General features: G+C 42.1%; 1 protein-coding gene across 7 annotated transcripts in view; it reads right to left on the bottom strand.

Moving 5' to 3' along the window:
• FAM219A (family with sequence similarity 219 member A) overlaps positions 1-16,416 on the bottom strand; it is a 94,724-nt gene that overhangs the window by 65,632 nt on the left and 12,676 nt on the right. For 2 of the 7 annotated variants that reach the window (XM_051804575.1, XM_051804574.1), the window contains exons 2-3: positions 9,358-9,493; positions 4,187-4,305 (exon numbers count right to left, since the gene is read on the bottom strand). The exons of the other annotated variants lie outside the window; for them this stretch is intronic. In XM_051804575.1, the coding sequence (XP_051660535.1) occupies positions 4,187-4,189 (3 nt within the window). In that variant the 5' untranslated portion in view covers positions 4,190-4,305; positions 9,358-9,493. The remainder of the gene's footprint in view (positions 1-4,186; positions 4,306-9,357; positions 9,494-16,416) is intronic. 7 annotated transcript variants of the gene reach the window in all.

The following is a 16,416-nucleotide window of genomic DNA, read 5'->3' as shown; positions in this document are numbered from 1 at the left end:
CTGTCTTCAAAATATAATTGGAAAGAAGTCCTAAATTACTTTCATAGAAATACACTTCCGATTGTCTTCTGTGCTGCAGAAAGCCTGACTGTTTGAGGTACCAAAGCATTCTCCACTTGATTAGGAAAGTCCTATCCCAACTAACTGCAACTGATAGCAGTGATCCTGCCCATGTGGCACCTGCTCCCTGCTTTGCCCCCCACACCCAGGGCATACTCCTGTCTCCAGCAGTGGTTGCATTTCTGCAGAAGAGAAAGCAGGTGTCTCTGTAAGAAGGGCTGAATAAGGTTTATGGGTACTTAACTGCTGAGAAACAAATGGAATTTAGCACAGCATCCAGTACTTCAACGGGCTTTCTAGCAGATAGCAGGGAGCATCGTACGGATGCTGGAAAGCCAGTCCAAATCACATGTAGGTATTCCTGCTTGACAGTGAACCCAGGCCCATGTTCTGGTTACACACACAATTTCTTTTCTCATTTGGGAACACCATTCTTTCATGCCTTGGCCATCCCTCCTCCAAACATAGGCTGGTGGCTACAAACACCCCCTGCTCCTCTCTGACCTGCTGCATCTTTGTCAGCTGCTGACTCTTAGCAAGGGTGCATCCCTTCCTTCCTTTTTCTGGCTGAAAAAGATCACAGGCTGGCTCAGGTTTCAGGGACATCTTGAGGTCATGTGGTCCAAGTTTCCCTCTCAAACAAGGCCACCTAACACTGGATGCCCAGGACCATGATGAGAAGGCTTTTGAACATCCTCAGAGATGGAGGCTCCACCATGGGAAATCTGTGGCGTGCTCCATCAGGGAAGAGCACATTTCTCTTGCCTCCCACTGCCTGCATTCATTTCTAAGGGACAAGCAAACTGAGGCAGGCAAGCAAGTGCTTGCTCTGCTGCCCTAAAGCAGAGACCTTCCTTGCAGAGATCCCCAGTAAAAATTTCTGTAAGTGCTAAGCACAGGAATTCTCACTTATGTTATGTCTGAGGCATTTAAGTCCCATAAGCATACACTTCTCCCTCCTTTCTAGTAAGAAGATATTTAACCAGCTAGGGAAAACAGCCAATTAAACATTTCCCTGCAGGTCATAACCATAGCTAGAAATTCTTAATTAACAAGTTAAAACTCATTTACAAAAGGCTTATTAACATTTTTAGGACCAGTATACTCAGCTTTCCAACCAGAAAGTAGCTTGAAACACCAAATGGGAGTCACCAGATTTTCCTCTTGTATTCATCTCAGATCATATACAGCAAGTTCCAGAAGGAAGCATCTAACCTGCTGAAGATGTATTTATCTCACTTTTTTCTTTTTTTTGTTGTTTTGTTTTGTTTGTTTTTTAATAATAAAAAGAGTTTTTAAAGCTGTAGTTTATAATTGGTTTTGGAAGCTATGACAAGGTGTTCACTGTCCAAGACAGCGATTTGAAGGTTTTGACTCATTTAAGGGTCAGTTGCTCCAAGTGATCGTCAAAATGAAAGGGCAATTAGATTACAAAAATGGACTTGTCAATTTGTCAATTCATTTAATGAGATTAACCCTGGTACCTTAATCTTGTAAGTCACTGATGAAGTACAATGGAGCTTTTCACCCTGGTGTCCAGGTTTAAATCATAGATTTTATGAGCTGTTGCTTATGTAAGCCAATACAAAAAGAAACAGCAGCCCAGAACTAAGTCTCTAACAGAGAGATGACCACACCTCCTGGAAAAGCAAATTTTCCATGTGAAAGTAGTGAAGCCCTGACCCCTCTGCTTCCACATGTGAAGTAAAGCAATGCTGTCCATCTGCAGATGGACAGGATTTCCATGGTGGCTTGTACTCTCCCCACCAGCAGCACAGTGAGAATAGATGCTCTGGGTACTTCTGTTAGGGTGGAGAGAAGGATTGTGGGCCCCAGAAATTAACAAAACCAGCTCGGTTTTACTCTGCTGATTTTGGAACAGTCTGAATAGCAGCTATCAGCTATTGAAAAAGATCAAAAAAAGGTGGAGGGGAAAGACAATGGAAATTCCCTCTACTTCACAACCCAAACAACACGGCTTCAAAGATATAATGCTCCTTCTGCCCAGGAATGAAAGCAACTAGAAGATCCAACTCAGACACCTTATTTTCTGTAGACACTGAACAGGGCTCCAACATATTAAAGAGCAGGATCACTTCAGCAGAATCTTGACATCTTTTAATTCCAGCACCAGCTGTGGCCAACAATGCAACGTCTCTCCCTATGTCTTTTGTGACAGCTCTGAGATATCAGACACATAAGTATGTTTCCTGAGCCTTACACAAGCTCCAAAACTCCTGTGCTACTCTACCTATCCAGAACTGTGCTACATGGAAATCCTGTGCCTGCGTTTCCTTGTACCCTTCTTTGCAACTCAGACGGGTGGGCAATACTGGAGAAAGGGGAAACAGGTTACTGGGAGAACAAACCTGCTCTGTCAGCCTAAAGCACTGCATCCCAGTTCCAGTCCATTTCCCACCATCCTCAGCCACCTCAGAGGATGCTGCTTCACTCTTGCTACGCACAGCCAGCAAGAAGGACCCTGGGAGGATGGGGGTTTACAGATTGCAGTGACTTACATTTCATAACTCCATCTGAACAGAATGAATGAGCTTCCCCTGCACTGCAGAGCTACAGATGGCAGCTCTGTAATGGGAGAAAAGCCACATCCACCAAGACCCTTCCTTCCCTGTTTGAATGAAACAAGCAATTAGTGGTTAGCAAAACCACCCCTAGAGCTGCAGGCTGGTGACAGAAAGAGAAGAGGGCTGGGAGAGGTGACCCGGGCTGTGCAGAGAGAACAGCTTGTATCCACAGGGATGAACACAATGCAGTGAACTGCCTTCGCTGCAGAAGCAGCCAAGCAAACAGAGCTCAGTGTGCCGGGGTTAATCTATCAGTGCCAGGATGCTTTTTAGTGCACAGCATCACCACCTCTGCTGACCATCGGCATCTGTCCCGCCCCTGAGCCGGCTACAGCTTTCAGAGAGCCTTTCCGCAGGCTGGAAATATTTAGGACTTCCTTGTTACCCACCATACGAGAACGTGTTTGCACGAAGTTCCCAGGGCACGAAACACACTGAGATCAGTACCCAGCACTGCCGTGAGAAGCAGATGGTTTGCACTGAATCTGGCTGGCAGGCTGGTAGTCACAGCCTCCCCTGCCCACGCAAGGTGAGGGGCCTGAGAAGGGATTGCTCCCAAAGCCAGGCTGCCAAGGTACCACTCTCCCATGGGATACACACAGACAAGCAAAGGCAGGTGACGGATCTGTGTGCAAGGACACAGTCATTGCACTTTGTCACAAAACACCAGAGCTGCAGATAGGAATGAATTTTTATTTTGATTTAGATTTTGAAATTAATTCATACAAGCAAAAGAAGGGACTCTGCTAATAAAAACAGAGCACAGCAGGCTATATTCAGTTATGGTGTGGTGACAGTAGATTAACTTAAAGGGTATGAAACACTAGTGCAGTTTCTCCAACATGTTTCTTCTCCCAGACATATCTTCCATTCTACCCTAGTCCTTGTGGGAGAGGGAAGAGCCAGCATTTCACAGAGCAATTTAATCTGTTGCTTAGACTGTTGTTTTTTTTTAATTTCACCTTCTGCCTGAAGAAAATCACAATTTATCATTTAAAAAAACCCCCAAAACCAAACAACAAAACAAATCCCAAAAACACACCAGAAAAACCCCACCAGCCATTATATAGAGGAACACTGGGCTACTGGGGACAATGGGAGATGCATCAGAGAGCTGGGAACAAAGAGGCTGATGCCCAGGTTGGAAGGAATAAGGCTTCAGCCTCAAAAACAGATGAGAGTTAACAACACATGATGCTCAGAGAGGGGAGTTTCTCAACCATCTCATATTGTTCTGACTCCAAGTGCTGTGCTACCCTGTGATCAAAGTTCACCCTTTGTTAACATGCTTTGTTCCTTACAAGTTGTTATCTGCTTCCTCACTTCCCCATGCATGAATCAAGACACAGCTTCTATATTAGAGTCCTTTTCTAAACACTCAAAGCTATTAAAATGCAAGTTTTAATTCCTAGTTAGACTCATTAGACACAGATGTGCTTCTTACAAACCCACTCAAGCATTTGTAAGAGTCAGCTGACAATTCCAGTCCTGCATAGAAATTAAAGCACAGCTCCACATCTGGAAACCAATTCTAAACATACCATTGCAGAATCCACAAATCTCAATGGCCCAGATCAAAAACGCCCCTCTTAAGTTCTCTAGGAACATTTTCTGGTGAGCAGTGTTCAATGCAGCCCTGTGGTAAGATCCTTTCCAGCACCTGGAATTGAAGGTGAATGTTTTTAAGGATTCACAACCATACTATGGCAGTCAGAGACTGGGTGATCTGACGTTTACCACTTTTACTACAAATGATGATTCATGGAGCAGGATAATAAGCATCCAGACCTGGACTGAGGTGCTCTTATAAAAACAACATCTTCCTACCAACGCAGGTGAAAGCTAACCCAGCCAGCAACCTGGAAGAGCACTACCACCTCAAGTCAGGACCATTCTTTAGTTGAAGCTTTGGAAAGCCAAAGTCATCCTTTCTAGTTTAGAATTCCAGCTCTTTATGCCCAGTTCTTTTCCTTATTTGCTATGTACCCTACACTGTTCAAAGTCTTGCAGTCTTATAGAGAACAAAACCCAGGAAGGCTTCATTCCTTCAGGTAAACCAGCCTTTGAATCACACAAGTGTTGGTGGTAAAAATTTGTTGACTCAATAAGGGCCAGAGAGGCTCCTTGGAAAAATATGACTGCCCTATTACAACTGTGGTCCTTTCCCCCCAGTTCCATACAGGGCACTGCATTGTGCCTATGGTGATGCTAACAGAAGGATTTTCAGGCCTCAGACTCCCTAAAAGATCCAGCCAATCCTCCCAGCACTGCAGTAAGCCAGGACTGATGAACTTTATGCCTCAAGATTAGGGCCAAAGCTATTGAATGAAGATAGCATATAATACAAAGATTTTTATGGGCAGCTATTTCTAGGAGGAAAGTTTACTGTCCTTTTAGTAGTGATTCCATAAACAGACATTATTCTATGTCAAGAAAAAACACACCCATATTGGAACAGTTGTGTGTTTAGCAATAAGCTTTATGAAAGAGCAAGTAGCAAAAATAAACATTTATTAATGAGAACAGAAACAATCAACAGAACATGTTGAAACACAAGGCTTCATAAAGTTTTACAGAACATTAGAGACCAAGCTGTACTGTACTGATCAGAAGAACAAGAAGGCACAGGGCTTCACCAGGTTAGAATGACCTGCTACACAGAACTGGCAAGGAAAAACACATCTTTGCTCCCTCCAGTATATTTTTTGCAGCACTGGTTCTTTTCATTGCCTTGAATTGCTAAGCAACGATAGCAGGACGAGTTTAAGTGATTTATACACTTATTAACATCAGTGACTTAAAATCAGCAAGCATGAAACGTAAATTTAAGTCACTAACTTTCCATTTATGCAATAATTTTTACTGTGATGACTGGTCTCTCTTCATTTTTCAGACAAGGTTAACTTTTACTTTGCCACTAAATCTAGACTTATATCATAATTACTAATTTTGTTACTGGTATCAGTCTGCAAACAAAAGTGATCTCCTGTTGCTATGTTCATCCAGACTCTGGTGCCACGATAAATGAATCTGATATCCCTCCCCCCAAATTCCTACTCTGCTTCTGAAACTACAGAGTAGAAACTGAGGATCAAGTGCACAAATCCAGCTTTTAAAAAGCAATGAGAAGTCTTAAAAGCACTGCACATCTAAATTATGAATGCTTTTTAAAGCAAAACTGATCAAATTTCTGACCACATATCAATGAGATTTCAGAACAAACTGGTCTCTGCCTCAGACCTCTTTCACAGGTTGTTGAAAACAAAAAAGCTTTCTTCCCTTTTTCTAACTCTCAATTGATTTCTCAACTGTGAAATTATTATTAATAACCTGAAAATCTTTGTCATGCCCCTGAACAGATGATTACCAAAGAAGCTGGGGCTTTGCACATCAATCTAGGTACCAGGTGTTCAGTGATGTGTCCAGTTTGCCAGTTGGACCATGAAGTGCTGATATTCTTCTGACTGATTTATTTATACAGTAAAAAGTTTCTTTCACACAAGTTGATTCTGAAATAAATACGTCTTGAATCTTTAAAATAGCTGATTACACCTTTAAAATCAAATTCAATTATGTTTGCCGTTGAATTACCTGGCAAGTTCCATATGATTACCTGTCACCTGACAGACATCACTGGGCTAAGACTGCAGAAATGAGCAACAGTATCACAATCCAAAATTCTCCAGCAAAGCTCTGTTTCTGCAATTTCCCTCCCACTACAACCCCAAGCATCTCCCTCTCTCTTCCTTCTTGAAAAGTGTGTGTAGTAACCACTACATTCTCAAATTTTCCAGAAGTATTCCCAGAAACTTTCTTTAAACTTTGATATCAAAGTGCTTCTCTGCTTAACTGTCTCTTTCACACAGGAACTCTAGAAGTGCTGCTTAAAAGAAAAAGAAAGGTTGAAAAGCGTCAGAGAACAGGTTGACAACTAACTAGACACCTCTGAAGCGTCAGTATTTGTCTCCATGGAGCAGAAGTGTGTCTTGTTCAGACTGGTACAGGACACTTATATATATATACCTAACCAGATGCTGCTCTCTTCCAGAAGCAGAAGCAGTACTGCTTATTCACAGAAGTGGTAAAAAGAATATGCAGTCTCAAGTACCTGTAGGAAAAACAACACTCTCTGCTTTTGAATTCTGTTCTGCAGACAATCAGGTGATGAGAAGTGCACTGCAAAATAAGCACATGTCTGAAAACCAGAGTCTTTAATGCTTTAAGTGATTAACTGAGCAACTTATCTCTCCATAAATGTACTGAAAAGGATTTCTCCAAGTGTCATTTAAAATAAGGTGCCCAAAAAAGCTACAAGTTGCTCAAACTTGAAAGGATTTTTTATGCTGCAATTGCTTTTGGTTTCTGACATGCTGATTTCTATACCTGTACCATGAAAGGGTTGGCCTTGGCTGTGCAACCCAGTTTACAGGGGCAGGAAAATAAGAGGGGTCTAGCGGAAGGCAGAGGCCTCTCCCCCTAAAAATTCTGCAAAAGGAGATAAATCAATGCTGAATTGTTTAGAAAAAGAAGCTTATGCTGAGAGGACAACTGCAGCCATCAGTCACAGCTAAAAGTGCACTACCAATGCATATTCCAAAGTGTTATATTTAATATTCCCATATGATCCATTCCACTGGATCATAGCAGCAGGCTTGTGTCTACCACAGTTTTGGAAATTCTGACCTTGGAAAAGATTTCACTTTTAAGGGCTGTGACTTCCTATCAAAAGCCTTGTTAGAGGTCACTGGCCTCTGGCATTTCTTCATCAGCACCACTGCTGCCTAATTACAGCCTAATTGCTGCTTTCATGGCAGAAATCCCATCCCACTGAACACCCAATAAGCCTGTGGCTCCCTCTTCAGTGTGTGTCTGATGGATGGGTTGCTGGTTTGAAGTTCTATAGGGGCTCTTTCCCTCTGCTCTGCTACAACTGGTCATGGATGTGACAGCCTGCGTCACATCACCGGTAGTCCCATGACCTGTGTCTGGTACCTGCTGCCACCCCTTGCCAACAGCTACACCCTGTCACACATACACACACATGCACACACAAAAAAACCCTTAAAAAACCTCTGCTGGGAAACTGCAAAGCATCTTTCCTTAGATGCTTCACCTCCGGTCTCTTGCAGACACAAAGAAAGCTTGGTAGCTCTCACACAAAGGACAGAAATCTGCAATTGCACACAAGTACACCTGGCTGTAGCCCAGTATTTAAAGCAGGATCTGATCCCGTGGCAACCTGAAGTAACATGGGGGAACAGCAGCAGAAGGGCTGGCAGCAAGAAGACAGCTTAAGACAAGCGTCTGCAGTGAGACCTTTGAAAGCAAACTAGTTGATTTGCAGAACCATCATGCAAGATAATGACACCTTAATCAAGAAAAAGTCTCAACCAAACCCAGTCCCAGGGCAGGAAAGCCTCAAATCTCTGCTGAGCACTGTCATATGGATGTCTGGGAATAAAAGGGCTGTGTCATGCAGTAGAGCACCCCACAGACTGGCCAGGAAGCGACAGTGCACGTTCAGTCCTTTGGGGCTGCTTGCCCTGAGAAACAAAACCCTGCATTGCAGCTCAAACTCAGAACCAAGGCACATCCACACTATAATCAATTTGCACCAACTTTTTACATAATATTTTTCCACTCAACACACGGACCCACCAATGGTCTAGCAGAAGCTTCTACTTTAGCTCATGCATGTACTATATTTGATGTTATCACCCCGAATCAAACTCTTCTTAAAAAAAAGTCCTGCATAGGCGCTCCTTTGAACATGGCCCTCCACAAACATCTGGAGAAACCTTCACCTAAGTCTGTTCACCTGTTCATTCACTTACTTATTTTATAGGCACATCTAAGGCATAAAGGTAATTTAAAACTCTTATCTGATGGCTTTTCCTTGTTTCCAGTTGTCTCCAGAGCCTAGTGCACCATGGCAGCATAGCAGCCACCTGAAGAAATCACCAAAACAATTCAAAAAACGTTTAGTGAGTAAAATTGTTTCAAGCAAAATCAGAACAGATTCCGAAGGCCAATCCCCACAGCTTGCCCTGTTCTGTAACACTTTCTCAACAAGCTGCAGGGTGCAAAACACCTGCAACACCTGAAACACCTCCCAAACCAGTTTTTTGGAGGAACATGACAGCATAGCTGGCAATCCTGTTAATCTGCAAAAGCTGACCCCAGTAATCACTGCCTTGAACAAATAAGAAAGATGCACAACTCTGTGCAATAGAGTTGCTTGGAATTTGCTTGGAAATTACAGTTTAGTTCAGTGAGTGACTATTAAGAGAAATCACGTTCTTCCCTATTTCTTAAGGCACTTGCACTCAGGTTTCCACGCTGCCACTCCTGCAGCTACCTACACAAAACACCCTTCAGGACACGTAAAACTAAAGCCAAATAAGTGAACATAAAATAATCTCCCCCGACTATCTCTACACAAGTAGCCTTGCTGGAAGCAGTTTGAATTTGTTAGTAAGTGAAGACACGTAACCAAGAGGCAATACAACCCCTGCATGACCAGCAAGCACTCTTGCAAAGCTTACAGGCAAATCTTTTTCAAGTGGCTAAAAAAATTTCAGTGCTCTGAGGGACTTGCCGCTATCTGAGTTAGTGCAGTGCAGCTGAAAGCCAACTCCACTTAGCTTTAAACAAGTGACCTGAGGTTTATTTTCATCAAAAAAAGCACAAAGCTTACTAAAGGCTAAATTACCTGGCTTTTGGGACAGACTTGGAGGAAAGCTCCATGCTGGCACGTCTAGACAGAGATTCTTAACATTAATTTAGATGTCTCTACCCTATGCTGGAGTGTTGATGTGGTTACAGCACAGATGCACCCTCAGATGTTCCTGGAAAAGGAGAACAGAACCATATACACATTTATTTTTCCCACGTGGTTATGACAGCCCCTACCAGCATGAAACATACAGCTGCCTATATCACATCATATCCCATATTGGGCAGGAGGTTCCTTCCATGAAAGAGACTTAAGAAACCAATTAGAATAAAATGACACATAGCTCACAATGAAAGAGATAGTTACATCCCATGCCAGTCAGCTAAAGGACACGGATAAATCATTAAGTTATAAGAGAAAAGTTGTTATAGAAATATTTTATATCTCTGGTAAAGTCACATTTGTGACTTTGTATACTTCTTGCCTATATAAAATTGAAACAACTTCAGAATTGTAGGTCCTGTAACAAGTTAGCTTGTAGCATCCCGTCTGCAGGAACAAGAGGAGAGAACCGGAGAGACATGAGGGAGAACAGAGGCTATGGTCGTCACTCTTGCAAAAGGCTCCTTCTAGCCTACAATGGCTGCTGACTACCACCTGACTTCAGCAAGAACAACCAGAGGGTAGAAAGACAAACATCAATGCTGCAAGATCACAGTAGAGATCACTGCTGGAACACGAGTGTCCAGCTCTCAGGAGCTGTAAGGTTCCCTACACCATTTCATTGTCTAATGGACTAATTTGCCTTTGGGTTGTTTTCAATGGATAATTCCCACTGCTTCCAGGAGAGCCATGAACTGTTGAGCTCTAATGGAAAGTTCATGTGTACAGTTTATTAATTTAATTTCCTCTCATCCTCATCTGCATTGGTTTCTTAGGAAACGGCCGATACCTCCAGAGGAGGACCCTCCAGAAGGCACTGCTGAAATGTGAACCACAAATCCATTTTTTAACCTTAGATACAGAAGGTGGGCATTGTGTGGTTCCAATGTGTTCGTCCCAACCACCTAGGAAGCAAGAGAAAGACAGACTTAAACAGAAAATCTGTCCCACAGTGGAAAGACATTTAAAAAAATAATCAATGGAGAACAGACACTAAATCCCTGATCTTGTTAGCATTGCTTCAGTGTCCTCAAAGGGCTGTCAGAGCTCTCTTCATTTATGGGAAGAAACCTTGTTTGTACCAGAAAGACAATGGAAACATTAAATATAAATCTAATATTCAGTAAGTTTACAACATGTTGGTTGCCCATAGCAACACAAGGGCACTATCACCAGACTCTCCTTAACTGAGACTGCAATTTTAATCAATATTAACTGAGTGCACATCCAATCAGACATTATTCTTGACATAGAGCTGATATTTAAGTACAACTATCAGATTCAAGAGTTATTTTTCTAACACCCAGACCTGAGAACACTTAAAAGATAAATTATCCTTTTCTTAATCAACACTGCATATAGAAGGTTTAAAACTTACAACGAACAACCATTTATTTTATATAAAAGACTTTAAGTTTATGTTTTCTACTCTCTACCACCTCTTCCTCTGTACAGCAGAAGTTTCTTATTTAGAGCTCTTCTGAGACACATCAGGTCCTACAGAAGCCCAGTGTGCCACCAACAAGAGCTACAGCAGATCAACAGGATGACAGTTTTCACAATAATGAGGTACATCACCCCGAGTGGACCATAAGCCTCTTTCCTGGAAGTGTGGGCAAAAAGTCTCCTGCACTGACCAGAAAATTTTACGGATTTTGACTCATTGGGAGGCTTCTGTGACTCTTACCCACCTCCTACACATTTTGGGACAAAACTGAAACCTTTCATCACCAGTTGTCCAGGTTAACCCCCTTTTTGACAGCTCTTTGGTAGAGACAGGTTCACAAATAGGGTAGATTCAAACAATTTGGAGGAGAGAAGAATGATTTTACTTTGTTTCTATAATGGCCCTTCAGCAGATAATAGTAGACGGAGCTTCAGCACAATTTTAACCTTAAACAGGGAATTATAAAATCACAGAATATCCTTAGTTGGAAGGGATCCACATGGTCAACGAGTTGAAGTGGGTTCAACAAGTCCAACTCTTAAGTGAATGTCCCCAAAGAAACGTTTCTTAAGGCAAGGCCAGATAGGTGGAAATAATTTACCAGCCACAAATGGCTACACAGGCAAAAGCAAACGACAAAAGCAGGTGTGGTAGTTTTAGCTGGTGGCCACAGATCAGACACACACTGCCTACACCCCATGTCCCACATGTGCTTTTGGAGAGGTCCATAACCTTTTGATTTTTCTGGACTGTTAAGAGTGTACCTGCTACGCCAAAGCAGCAAAACAACAGTTTACAGGAAGGCTTTACCTTGCAAGCCCTGAAGTACTCCAGCGTACCCAAATGTGTCAGAGCCCTGCAGGTAGCAAAGGAACTGTCACACAGGCCTCCCACCATCCGCTGGATAATTAGCCAGATGGCAAGCCTGCAACAAAGCCACCACAAGGCAGTCCATGTTCCTGTTCACTGAACCTTGTAATGCAGCTTAATTTCTCCAATCTAAATACCAAGCCCTGAAAGCTGCTGTATCTCTTGCCTATTTTCTAGATAACATTGGGTATCCAGAAGGGAGCTGTTTGCATTAAAATTAGGATGTGTCACAGTAAGCACAATCTGTAAAAGCCAGGGAAAATATTTTTGAGAAAGCACTTTAAATAATACTGTCTGTTCTTCTTGCTACTACCTGGCCTCTGTATTCCAGGGGCATCCAGCACAGTAAATTCTACCCTGTGGTTGAGTTGTAGGGAGAAAAGTCCTGACTCAGCAGCACAAACATTGCTATATCTGTAGAAATCCTTCTCCAATTTATGAGGAGATAAGGACTTCTAAGGGCAAGTCCCCTGGAGATCAGAAGGAATCCTCACTAGCTGCTTTACCAGCAACTTTTAACCCAGTGTCCTGGGTTTGTTTTCAGAAGCTTTAGCACAAGAGTCCCTCAATATATAGCATGATTCACAGCCTGACACTGGGGCTGGTTGGTGTCTTGTCCTGTGATGTTTCCTGGTATGGATAACCACAAACTCATCTCTGGCTGTAACATTCAAGACTGTGACCATACAACTTGCTGTGGAACAAGTGACAGAAGCACACAGCAACTCTGCATCATGTGCAAGGCAGCTAAGTTTACACACCTGTGTAAAAAGAGCTCAAACACATGCTGAGGACATTAAAAACTGGCCGTTGCACATGGTTTTCCTTAAACTGAAAAGTGTGCACTATTACTGATAGCCAATACACTATGAAACCCCTTTTGTTTCACTAGAGCAATGTCATGCAATCATTTCTTTCACATGCTTAGCATGAGCACTTATAGCTCCAATATTTCACCCATGACAAATAATGCTGGAAGGGAAACAGCCAGTAGGCAACAAAAGGTTGTTGCAGTACCAAAGCCAGCACTAGTACCTGAGTAAAAACTGAAGGGATGCTCAGCATCCCCACTAGGACTGATCACATCCTTCCTACCAGACGTTACTGCACTTCAGTAACTCAAAGCAACATGTACAAGTAATTTTTTCTGCAGTGGTAGCTGTAAGAATCTGAATCATTCCTTCACACCAATCTGATAATAAGGCACATTTCAGGAAAAGATGTCGGTCTTCTCATCAGCCTATCAACTGAGGTTTGGAACAAAACAAAAAGGCAAAGGTTTCTTTTTCATTTTTTTATTTTTTGACTTCAGAGGCATGAGAGAAAGGAGACCAGAGAGAAAAGTTGAAAGAAAAACTTCCATTCAACATCAAATCATGATAGCTAGTGGTAGAACTCTTATCAACACCAGAGAGGAGAGACCTCTATTAAAAAAAAAAAAAAAGAGTAATAAAAGCAAGAGTTCTTTAAAATAACATAAAACAATACCAAGGCTAGGGGAGTTGGTAAAAGCACTGACACGTCATGGGTTGCAAGAGCAGAGCAAACCAACCATAAGAGTTCACAAACACAGCTCTGTAAAGCTGGCAGAAGTCCCCTGCAATGGCTGTTACCCAAGAGATTGGCACAGTGTGTTACCTTGCACGCCCACAGTAACTTTCCCTGCACAGTTCGCCAAATTTGATTAGAACTCTTTGAGGTGTTGCAGTTTCCAGCATCCAATCATACCTTGTTTTATTTACATATGGACTCCACTTACTAATGACATGCAATTATCATAGAACTATGACAAGGTAAGACAGTAAGACTAATATTGATACAGATTAATTTTAATTGCACAGTAGCATTTACACTATCATAAAACTCTGATAAGAAGCACAGCACTCAATTTCAAAACAAAATCTGATTTTGACCCATCACATCTGCAGAGTTCCTGGGGAACAGGCCTGAGGTGTCATTTTCTTTGTTGTATTTCAGTAAGAGAAGGTGGTGTATACAGAGATTTTACATTTAACCAGCACTTCCCACTCAGATCTCAAAGCAACAAGCTTGTTCATTTTCTGAAAGTGGTTTGTGTCTTTTAAGGTATATAAGGAGACTGATATAGACTTCTATATACCAAGGGACATAGGTTTATCATGAGATCATTAGTTTTGTGTAACTGAAAATCATGCTTCATTTCAGCCAGGTTTGAGCAGAAATGGCAGAGCAATACCAAGATGTCCACTGACTTGGAAGTACATCATGGGGCAATGGCTCCTTAAGACTCCTTAAGATGTTATTCTCTCTCTTCCCCTCCATTAGTAGTACTGAGATCTCAGTGATCAATCCTTCCACCCCAGAAGACACCTCTGCTCTCAATTTAGAGCTTTTTGATGTGCATGCATTACTCAGCACACCTCTCCGCCCTAAATAAAGTTTTTGCTCTTCCTGAGAGAAATCCAGTTGAGTTTCAGAGTAGCAACTCAAGTCAGGAAACATTAATTAGGCTGAAATATTCACTGGACATGGTCGATGGTTTTCCAGGTGATCTGCCAAACTGAAAGAGGGTCAGATTTAAAGAGCCACTTATTGCACTCCAGCAAGCAGTAGAACAATTTTTAAATAAACCTCAGCAGTTTATTAGATTGGAATGGACCTTAAAGATCATCTAGCTCCAATCTTCCCTGTCATGGGCAGGGACACCTTCCACTAGACCAGATTGCTCAGAGCCCTGTACAATCTGGTCTTGAACACTTCCAGGGATGGGGCAGCCACAGCTTCTCTGGGCAACCTGTTCCACTGCCTTACCACCCTCACAGTCACGAATTTCTTACTAATACCTAATCTAAACCTACTCTCTTTTAGATTACAGCCATTAACCCTTGCCCTATCATTATATGCTCTTGTAAACAGTCTCTGTCTTGCAAGCTCCTTTAGGTACTGGGCAGCTGCAATTAGGTCACCATGAAGCCTTCCTTTTTCCAAGCTGAATAATCCAAATGCTCTTTCCTCGTGTGAGAGATGCAACAAATCCTCTTTTTAAATTTTTTATATTTACATTTAAAAAAAAAGTTTCTGCAAGACAAAAGTAAGTACTTTTAAAATAATTTCAAAAGGCATCCACCTGATCCTTCTAGCTTTTAAGAAGTCTGTAACTTGAACTGTTGACACCATTTAGGAGAGGGTTAATCTGAATCCTAACCATACAAGTTTTTACCCTGTCTAGGCCATGCCTGATAGGTGCCTCTTGAGAAGGGGGTTGTACATCCCACCATCACTCAAGTGACAGGGACAAATGTACAAATGACTTGACTGGAGCACAGATTTGCAGCACCCTAATGAAAACTAACCAGGCAGCTCTGGTTTAGAGTGCTGTATGTGCTCACCATCCAAGCACAGGATCAGTCTGCACCAGCTGATCCACTGTGAGACTCAGGTTCAGTGTCTGCTTACAACAGACCTGGGCTATGGGCAAACGCTTGAGGCATTAACTGAAGGTCATGCTGACGAATACAGCAAAACTTCCCTGGAAACTCAGGAAAGGACAACAGCTAGCTTTTGAAAAATCTGACCCAGCAACACAAAATGGCAACTGACTAATGGCAGACTGTTGGAGGAAAGGATCGTATTTCCACATGCGTAACAATATTTTGAAGTTTGAGAGGATTCTGGAGGCAATGACAGATCCATAAGGGCATTCAGTATTCACTGCAGTACAGGATGGGTAGCACCAGGGAAGCAGCCCTGTCTTCGAAGAACAGGCATAGGTCTACCTGAAAACTATACAGACACATTATGGTAGTTACTCCAAAAGAAAAGGTCAAATGAGGACTACTGAAATTACCAAAAATAATAATTTGAAAGGGATCCTCATTGAATTTATAAGTTAAGATGAACCCTTTTTTTATCATCATTGGCAATCAGCAGAATTAAATGCCACGCCCTAGTAATGCCCAAGGAAGAGCACTTCTACCTTTGCATAATAAAAAGGATGAACTGACTCTAATCTTGAAAAAATTACAGTATTTATCACGTTTATCAGTTAAGACCACAGCCTGAAGTACAGCTTCAGACTATTAAGAGAAAGTTCTTCAGCTCCACTAAACCCAAAGAACAAGTTTGCAGTAACAAGGGGATAAAAACACAGCAAGGGTCTAATACACTTCAGAACATCAAGCTTGGAGCGGTATTTAATAGACCTGCTTCATCCACGTCTCCTGGCCCTCTGTGTGTCAGCATGAAAACGTTATCACTGTTGCACTTGACTGCTGGCAATTCCCCGTGATGTTAATGAGTTCCGAATTTATGCAAAGTCTCCTGGCAGGTGCTTCCGCAATATCTACCAACCGAGATACCAGTGGAGGATACCTGTGGTAAAGTGTGTAGCTTTCTTCAGTTATTAATTAATTGCAAGCCAGACTTCAGTGGCCATTTGAAAAATCTTTCAAAATCCCAAAATCAGCTGGCCTAGAAAGAAGGAGTCAACAAAAACACATCAGGACCTGGTTCTGACTTCCTACACATCTACGGAAAAAACCTCACAACACGTTCCTACGATTCTGACGAATCTTTCAAAAATACAAATCAGAAAACAGAAAGAAAGTGTTTGATCTTCAAAGCAATTAAGATTTTCA

This window comes from Manacus candei, unplaced genomic scaffold (genome assembly GCF_025592945.1).
Source record: "Manacus candei isolate 608988 ecotype Guabito, Panama unplaced genomic scaffold, ASM2559294v1 h1tg000061l, whole genome shotgun sequence".
Taxonomy (NCBI): domain Eukaryota; kingdom Metazoa; phylum Chordata; class Aves; order Passeriformes; family Pipridae; genus Manacus; species Manacus candei.
This window is presented reverse-complemented; position numbering and strand designations above follow the sequence as displayed.